This window comes from Pseudophryne corroboree, chromosome 7, assembly GCF_028390025.1.
Source record: "Pseudophryne corroboree isolate aPseCor3 chromosome 7, aPseCor3.hap2, whole genome shotgun sequence".
Taxonomy (NCBI): Eukaryota; Metazoa; Chordata; class Amphibia; order Anura; family Myobatrachidae; genus Pseudophryne; species Pseudophryne corroboree.
In genome coordinates, this window is record NC_086450.1 from 180,187,720 (window position 1) to 180,197,796 (window position 10,077).

The window sequence follows — 10,077 nt, forward strand, 5'->3', positions numbered from 1 at the left end:
TGTATCTTTTCTAGCTCCAGGATATCCTTTTTGTAGTACGGTGCCCAGAATTGTACACAGTATTCAAGGTGTGGCCTCATCAGTGATTTATATAACGGGAGTATAATACTCTCGTTCCTAGCATCAATACCCCGTTTTATGCATGCTAATATCTTATTAGCCTTCTTTGCTGCAGTCCTACTTTGGGCACTACTGCTTAGCTTGCTATCTATGAGGACACCTAAGTCCTTTTCCAGTTCAGAATCCCCTAATTTTACCCCATTTAGTAGGTAGGTGTAATTTTTGTTCTTGTTACCACAGTGCATTACCTTACACTTGTCTGTGTTGAAGCGCATTCTCCATTTGGCTGCCCATGCTTCTAATTTAACTAAGTCGGTCTGAAAAGACTCGGCATCCTCCTCTGTATTTATAGCCTTACACAATTTGGTATCATCTGCAAAAATTGACACCATGCTCTCTAGACCTTCTGTTAGGTCATTAATGAAAATATTGAACAATAGCGGTCCTAATACTGAGCCTTGCGGCACACCACTTAGCACTTCAGTCCAAGTTGAAAAAGATCCATTAACCACAACGCGCTGCTCCCTATTATCTAACCAGTTTTTGACCCAAGTGCATATTGTGCTTCCTAGCCCTGATTCTTGTAGCTTGTAGATAAGTCTCATGTGTGGTACAGTATCGAACGCTTTGGCAAAGTCTAAAAAGATTACATCCACGTCTTTACCCTGATCTAGGTTTGCGCTTACTGTTTCATAAAAGCCAAGTAAGTTGGTTTGACAGGATCTGTCCTTCATAAACCCACGTTGATTCCTTTTAATGACCTTATTGACTTCAAGGAACTTCTGAATACTATCTCTTAGAATACCTTCCAATACTTTCCCCACTATACATGTAAGACTAACTGGTCTATAATTACCTGGTTCAGCTTTACTTTCCTTTTTGAATATAGGCACTACTTCCGCTATACGCCAGTCTTTGGGAACCATACCTGATATAACTGAATCCTTAAAGATCAAAGATAGCGGTTTTGCCAGTTCAGAGTGAAGCTCCATTAGAACCCTTGGGTGAATACCATCGGGCCCTGGTGATTTATTAATCTTTAAATGTTTTAATCGGTCACAGACTACTTCCTCGCTTAAATAAGTACCTATCAGTGGGATATTCTCATTATTGAGATTGTGTGTCAGTCCCTGAATTGGGTCCTCTCTAGTGAATACTGTTGAAAAAAACTCATTTAGTGTGTCCGCTATGTCATTATCATTTTTGCTTAAGACTCCCAACTTGTCTTTTAAAGGGCCTATACTCTCCTTCTTTAATCTCTTGCTATTAATGTATTTAAAGAATTTTTGGGGATTCGCTTTGCTTTCCTTTGCTACTAGTTTTTCAGTTTCTACTTTAGCCGCTCTTATTTCCTTTTTGCAAATTTAGTTACATTCCTTATAGTGCTGAAATGACTCTGCTTCCCCGTCAGATTTGTATTTTTTAAATACTCGCCTTTTCTTGCCCATAAGTTCCTTAATCTTTTTGTTAAGCCACATCGGTTTATGATTTTTATTCCTTTTTTTGCTGCTCATAGGAATAAATTTGAATGTATTTTTAGCTAGCAGGAATTTTAGTACCTCCCATTTCTCCGTAGTATTTTTTCCTAAAAACAAACCTTCCCATTCAATATCCCTGAAAAATACCCTCATCTTTTCAAAATTTGCTTTGCTAAAGTTATTTGCTTTGCTAAAGTTGATTCATTGTGTTGGTCTGGAAAGTCTTCTCTTACCTTTAGCCATACGATTCAGGACCATGTCTATGAGTATGTAGGTTCCTGTCCTTCCAGCCCCGTCACTGGAAGAAAAGATTGAGGCCTTTATTACCAGGGAGTAAAATGCTACACAATACACATTATACGAGGGGTGTGCAATATGTTTCCGGATGCACCAAAAGTATTTTATTTACAACCAAAGTAAACATTAAATTTTTTCAAAGTATTCACTAGAGGAGTCTATGCAAAGTTGCATGTGCTCAAACCACTTGGTGAAGCAGCTGGACCAGTCCAAAGCTGGATAAAGGTCTTCACTGCAGCTTTCGGTAACTCAGAACGCATCCTACATATCTTGCATTTTTGTGGGAATACAAAGAAGTTGCAAGGGTCCAGGTCTGGACTGTACTGTGGATGACCAAGCTCCTGAATGCATTCATAGGCTAGAAAATCCACTACTTTCCTGGACTTGCCAGCAGGTGCATTGCCCTGATGGTCGGCGCCTGGAAATGGCTTCCAGCACTTGCGGCAGGTTGGTTGGTGTACCAGTCCCCAGTGATGGTGCGCTGCAGCACAAGTGGTATGGTAGCTACATGACCAGTCTTGGTGCACCTCCAGTTGGAGTCTACTGGACTGACTGTTGTTTGGTCTCTGGGTTGAAACTGTATAACCTGGATTCATCGCTTTTGATGATCTCCCAGACAGAGTTTGAGCGACTGCCATCAAACCTGGCTAGCATGTTGCTGCACCAAGTCATCTGACCTTCCTTCTGCTCTCCAGCATTGTATGCACTAGGTTATAGTATAGCAGAGCACTGTACCTGCAGTGTATACACATTGCTAGAGATGATAAGTCTAGTTATATATGCATAGAAAAATAGTATAGCAGAGCAGTGTACACTGTACAGTATGCAAAGTTCTAAAGATGATGAGTCTAGTTATATATACATAGGATTATAGTGTAGCAGAGCAGTGTACAGTATGCAAACTGCTAAAGATGATGAGTCTAGTTGTATATGCATAGATTTATAATGTAGCAGAGCAGTGTACAGTAAGCAAAGTGCTAAAGATGATGAGTCTAGTTATATATGCATAGGGTTATAGTGTAGCAGAGCAGTGTACAGTGGGGGTCATTCCGAGTTGATCGCTAGCTGAATTTGTTCGCAGCGCAGCAATCAGGCTAAAAATCTGCAGTTCTGCGCATGCGTATGCGGCACAATGCACACACGCGACGTACGGGCACAACGAACAATGTAGTTTTGCACAGGGTCTAGCGATGCATTTCAGTTGCACTGGTTGCTGCAGAGTGATTGACATGAAGTGGGCATTTCTGGGTGGCAACTGACCGTTTTCAGGGAGTGTGTGGAAAAACGCAGGCGTGGCTTGGCGAACGCTGGGTGGGTTTGTGATGTCAAATCCGGAACTGAATAGTTTGAAGTGATCGCAAGCGCTGAGTAGGTTTTGAGCTACTCTGAAACTACACAAAAAAATTGTGCAGGTGCTCTGCGATACATTCGTTCGAACTTCAGCAAAGATAAAATACACTCCCAGTGGGCGGTGGCATAGCATTTGCACGGCTGCTAAAAACTGCTAGTGAGCGATCAACTCGGAATGACCCCCAGTATGCAAAGTGCTGAAGATGATGAGTCTAGTTGTATATGCATAAGGTTATAGTGTAGCAGAGCGGTGTACAGTAAGCAAAGTGCTAAAGATGATGAGTCTAGTTATATATGCATAGAGTTATAGTGTAGCAGAGCAGTGTACAGTATGCAAAGTGCTAAAGATGATGAGTCTAGTTGTATATGCATAGGGTTATAGTGTAGCAGAGCAGTGTACAGTATGCAAAGTGATAAAGATGATGAGTCTAGTTATATATGCATGAGGTTATAGTGTAGCAGAGCAGTGTACAGTATGCAAAGTGCTAAAGATGATGAGTCTAGTTGTATATGCATAGGGTTATAGTGTAGCAGAGCAGTGTACAGTAAGCAAAGTGATAAAGATGATGAGTCTAGTTATATATGCATGAGGTTATAGTGTAGCAGAGCAGTGTACAGTATGCAAAGTGCTAAAGATGATGAGTCTAGTTATATATGCATGAGGTTATAGTGTAGCAGAGCAGTGTACAGTATGCAAAGTGCTAAAGATGATGAGTCTAGTTATATATGCATAGGGTTATAGTGTAGCAGAGCAGTGTACAGTAAGCAAAGTGATAAAGATGATGAGTCTAGTTATATATGCATGAGGTTATAGTGAAGCAGAGCAGTGTACAGTAAGCAAAGTGCTGAAGATGATCAGTCTAGTTATATATGCATAGGGTTATAGTGTAGCAGAGCAGTGTACAGTAAGCAAAGTGCTAAAGATGATGAGTCTAGTTATATATGCATGAGGTTATAGTGTAGCAGAGCAGTGTACAGTATGCAAAGTGCTAAAGATGATGAGTCTAGTTATATATGCATAGGGTTATAGTGTAGCAGAGCAGTGTACAGTAAGCAAAGTGATAAAGATGATGAGTCTAGTTATATATGCATGAGGTTATAGTGAAGCAGAGCAGTGTACAGTAAGCAAAGTGCTGAAGATGATCAGTCTAGTTATATATGCATAGGGTTATAGTGTAGCAGAGCAGTGTACAGTAAGCAAAGTGCTGAAGATGATCAGTCTAGTTATATATGCATAGGGTTATAGTGTAGCAGAGCAGTGTACAGTAAGCAAAGTGCTAAAGATGATGAGTCTAGTTATATATGCATAGGGTTATAGTGTAGCAGAGCAGTGTACAGTATGCAAAGTGCTAAAGATGATGAGTCTAGTTATATATGCATAGGGTTATAGTGTAGCAGAGCAGTGTACAGTATGCAAAGTGCTAAAGATGATGAGTCTAGTTATATATGCATGAGGTTATAGTGTAGCAGAGCAGTGTACAGTAAGCAAAGTGATAAAGATGATGAGTCTAGTTATATATGCATAGAGTTATAGTGTAGCAGAGCAGTGTACAGTATGCAAAGTGCTAAAGATGATGAGTCTAGTTACATATGCATGAGGTTATAGTGTAGTAGAGCAGTGTACAGTAAGCAAAGTGCTAAAGATGATCAGTCTAGTTATATATGCATAGGGTTATAGTGTAGCAGAGCAGTGTACAGTAAGCAAAGTGCTAAAGATGATGAGTCTAGTTATATATGCATGAGGTTATAGTGTAGCAGAGCAGTGTACAGTAAGCAAAGTGCTGAAGATGATGAGTCTAGTTACATATGCATGAGGTTATAGTGTAGCAGAGCAGTGTACAGTAAGCAAAGTGCTAAAGATGATCAGTCTAGTTATATATGCATAGGGTTATAGTGTAGCAGAGTAGTGTATCTGCGGTGGGGTGGTCTTCAGTATGCCGACTGATGGGATCCCGGTGCATAGTATACCGGCGCCGGGATCCTGACAGCCGGCATACCGACACTTATTCTCCCTCGTGGGGGTCCACGACCCCCCTGGAGGGAGAATAAAATAGCGTGGCGCGCTACCGTGCCCGTAGCGTGGCGAGCGCAGCGAGCCCGCAAGGGGCTCTTTTGGGCTCGCCACACTGTTGGTAAGCCAGCGGTCGGCCTCCCGGCGCCGGTATGCTGGTCGCCGGAAGCCCGACCGCCGGCATACCATAGTGAACCCCTGCGGTGTATGCACTGTACTAAGGATGATCAGTTTAGTTCAGTAGTTCCCAAACTTTTTTGAATCATGACGCCCTAGAGTATCAGACTTTTTTTCACGGCATGCCTAGGCCAAAGTTTCTTAATAAGAAATTCAGAAAAAATATTACATTTAGTAAAATGTGTTTATATGTTATCCTGAGTCTTCGGTATCTGCACCTCTGGGGGTGGAAGGGGGGTAGTATCAGGATGCGGGGGAGGGACGGTTAGATTTAGGCAACGGGGATGAGGGGGTTAGGTACCTTCGGGGGCTTGTTAGGGTCAGAATGAGGGAGGTTAGGGCTAGGCTGTGGGAACAGAGGGGGAAATAGCCACTACTCTCCCCTGTTGGGGTTCCGGCGTCCGTATTATGAGTGCCAGGATCCTGTGTGCTGGCATTACATACTGATTCCGCTAGAGATGATGAGTCTAGTTATATATGCATAGGGTGATAGTATAGGAGAGCAGAGCACTCTGCTAGAGATAATGAGTCTAGTTATATATGTGCAGGGCTATAGTATAGCAGAGCAGTATCTGCAGTGTATGCACCTTGCTAAAGATGATGAATCTAGTTGTATACTGTATGTACAGGCAGGATGCAGTCAAAATCATGTCTGTCTGGATCCCGGTGTTCAGGAGACCGACCCCGGGATCCCGACATCTGGCATTTTACCAACGTAATTTCCACTCGGTTGGTGGGTCCACGCTCACCATTGGTCCTGGCATCCCGTCTGCCGGTATTACAGACCGGATCCGTACAGGGTTATAGTATAGCAGAACAGTGTACCTGCAGGGTATGCACTGTGCTAGAGAACATGAGTCTAGTTATATATGTACAGGATTATAGTATAGCAGAACAGTGTACCTGCAGGGTATGCACTGTGCTAGAGAACATGAGTCTAGTTATATATGTACAGGATTATAGTATAGCAGAGCAGTGTACCTGCTGGGTATGCACTGTGTTAGAGATGACGAGTCTAGTTATATATGTACAGGATTATAGTATAGCAGAGCAGTGTACCTGCAGGGTATGCACTGTGTTAGAGATGACGAGTCTAGTTATATATGTACAGGATATAGCAGAGCAGTGTACCTGCAGGGTATGCACTGTGCTAGAGAACATGAGTCTAGTTATATATGTACAGGGTTATAGTATAGCAGAACAGTGTACCTGCAGGGTATGCACTGTGCTAGAGAACATGAGTCTAGGTATATATGTACAGGGTAATAATATAGCAGAGCAGTGTACCTGCAGTGTATGCAGGGCCGGCCCAGCCATTATGTCAACTACGCAGCTGAATAAGGCACCACAGCTATGAGGGCGCAAGCCAGGCAGCAATGGAGCAGACACTGACAGCGCTGATGCCATTTCAAATATGGCACAAGCCACAAGCTAATCGGAGCTCGGCAGCCAATCAGGCAGCTCTTGAACCGGCGCCACATTTGCAATCAGCCCGACTCTGACAGTGTCTGCTCCATTATTGACAACGTGCACCCTCATCACTGTGGTTGGACCATCACTATGGCGCCCTCATCACTATGACTGTACGGGACAGAGGCACACACTGAGGGCTGTAAAGGGTAGGGGAACACTGATGGCAGGGACTGTACAGGGAAGGGCACACACCCAAGGCAGGGACCATACAGGGCAGGGGCTGTATAGGAAAAGGGCACACACTGAAGGCAGGGGCACACACTGTGTATAGGGCAGGAGAACACACTGAGGGCAGCGACAGTACTAGACAGGGGCACACACTGAGGGCAGGGACTGTACAGGGCAGGGGCACACACTGAGGCCAGGGACTGTACAGGGCAGGGACCCTACAGGGCACTGGCACTCACTGAGGGCACAGACACACACTGAGGGCAGGGACAGTACTAGACAGGGGCACACACTGAGGGCAGGGGCACACACTGAGGTCAGGGACTGTACAGGGCAGGGACCCTACAGAGCACGAGCACACACTGAGGGCACAGCCACACACTGTGTAAAAGACAGGGGCACACACTGAGAGCAGGGACTGTACAGGGCAGGGACACAAACTGTGTATAGGGCAGGAGAACACACTGAGGGCAGGGGCAGACAGACACTGAGGGCAATACTGTATAGGGCAGGGGCACACACTGTGTATGCTTCATTGCTGCCCGGCGACCTTATTACTGTGGCCGTTGCATCCATCATCACCCAGACACCCCACTGGCAGACTATAGGATGCCCTGGCAGCTACCTGCAGTGCACGATGCACATTTACCTGCTGCACCAAGGGTGGAGCTGACCTTGTTTTTCCTGTGCGCTCTCGTCCTGGCCAACTGAAAGTAATGTGTTTCCCTATGTATCCCATCAAACTTCATGCAGCAATCATGCCTTATACATACTGTATAATTTCTATTTATTCACATCCTGAATCAATGTACAGTGACCAGCAATGCTAGATACGCAGGAGTGTAGCCTGCCCAGGCAGTAGGCACTCACCCACTTTGTATATATACAACATGCACAACGCTCTGACTCTTTCCTATTATATCATTAAGAAATACAATTTGTATGTTTATAAAAATGTGGAATATTTGTCTAATATTTAGGCATTGTCAGAGAGAATAATACAAGGAAATCCTACATGTTTGATCATTGTTTTCATTAAATGTAGCTAAAAATAAGACGTTATCTGGTGTTCACTCATGTAAAACATACATCCCAGGGCTGCTCATTGCTGAATCTGGGGGGTGCTTCAGGTGGAGGGCTGCACTCAGGAGTCTGAGGATTTTCAAAATCTGGCTTTTTCAGTCTGTAAGTAGATTTGGCCCATGTAGCTCCACCCACATTGTAGACAGTGAGGAGCGCCAAAATCTATATTCGCTTACCCCCAAAAAATTAGTCTTGGGCCGGTCCTGAGTGTATGCACTGTGTTAGAGATGATGAGTCTAGTTATATATGTACAGGGTTATAGTATAGTAGAGCAGTGTACCTGCAGGGTATGCATTGTGTTAGAGATGACGAGTCTAGTTATATATGTACTATATGTACAGGGTTATAGTATAGCAGAGCAGTGTACCTGCAGGGTATGCACTGTGTTAGAGATGACGAGTCTAGTTATATACAGTATGTACAGGGTTATAGTATAGCAGAGCAGTGTACCTGCAGGGTATGCATTGTGTTAGAGATGACGAGTCTAGTTATATATGTACTATATGTACAGGGTTATAGTATAGCAGAGCAGTGTACCTGCAGGGTATGCACTGTGTTAGAGATGACGAGTCTAGTTATATACAGTATGTACAGGGTTATAGTATAGCAGAGCAGTGTACCTGCAGGGTATGCACTGTGTTAGAGATGACGAGTCTAGTTATATACAGTATGTACAGGGTTATAGTATAGCAGAGCAGTGTACCTGCAGGGTGTGCATTGTGTTAGAGATGACGGCCCTCATTCCGAGTTGTTCGCTCGCAAGGCGATTTCAGCAGAGTTACACACGCTAAGCCGCCGCCTACTGGGAGTGAATCTAAACTTCTTAAATGTGCGACCGATGTATGCGCATTTTTGCGATCAAAAACGAGTTAGCAGTTTCTGAGTAACTCCAGACTTACTCTGCCTGTGCGATCAGTTCAGTGCTTTTCGGTCCCGGCTGACGTCAGAAACACACCCAGCGTTCGGCCAAGCACTCCCACCGTTTCTCCAGACACGCCTGCGTTTTTTCCGGAAACGGTAGCGTTTTCAGCCACACGCCCATAAAACGCCATACATCCGCCCAGTAACACCCATTTCCTGTCAATCACAATGCGATCGCCGGAGCGATGAAAAAGCCGTGAGTAAAATTACTTTCTTCATAGTAAAGTTACTTGGCGCATGCGCAGTGCGAACATTACGCATGCGCACTAAGAGAATTCTCACTGCGATGCGATGAAAAATACCGAGCGAACAACTCGGAATGAGGGCCGACGAGTCTAGTTATATATGTACAGGGTTATAGTATAGCAGAGCAGTGTACCTGCAGGGTATGCATTGTGTTAGAGATGATGAGTCTAGTTATATATGTACAGGGTTATAGTACAGCAGAGCAGTATACTTGCAGGGTATGCACTGTGTTAGAGATGATGAGTCTAGTTATATATGTACAGGGTTATAGTATAGCAGAGCAGTGTACCTGCTAGGTATGCATTGTGTTAGAGATGACGAGTCTAGTTATATACAGTATGTACAGGATTATAGTATAGCAGAGCAGTGTACCTGCAGGGTATGCATTGTGTTAGAGATGATGAGTCTAGTTATATATGTACAGGATTATAGTATAGCAGAGCAGTGTACCTGCAGGGTATGCATTGTGTTAGAGATGACGAGTCTAGTTATATATGTACAGGGTTATAGTATAGCAGAACAGTGTACCCGCAGGGTATGCATTGTGTTAGAGATGATGAGTCTAGTTATATATGTACAGGATTATAGTATAGCAGACCAGTGTACCTGCTAGGTATGCATTGTGTTAGAGATGACGAGTCTAGTTATATATGTACAGGATTATAGTATAGCAGAGCAGTGTACCTGCTAGGTATGCATTGTGTTAGAGATGACGAGTCTAGTTATATATGTACAGGATTATAGTATAGCAGAGCAGTGTACCTGCTAGGTATGCATTGTGTTAGAGATGATGAGTCTAGTTATATATGTACA

At 43.8% G+C, this 10,077-nt stretch overlaps 1 protein-coding gene across 2 annotated transcripts in view; it reads right to left on the reverse strand.

The window, feature by feature from the left end:
- PTPRN (protein tyrosine phosphatase receptor type N) overlaps positions 1-10,077 on the reverse strand; it is a 282,930-nt gene that overhangs the window by 9,455 nt on the left and 263,398 nt on the right. For both annotated transcript variants that reach the window (XM_063933845.1, XM_063933846.1), the window contains one exon: positions 1,772-1,836. In XM_063933845.1, the coding sequence (XP_063789915.1) occupies positions 1,772-1,836 (65 nt within the window). The remainder of the gene's footprint in view (positions 1-1,771; positions 1,837-10,077) is intronic.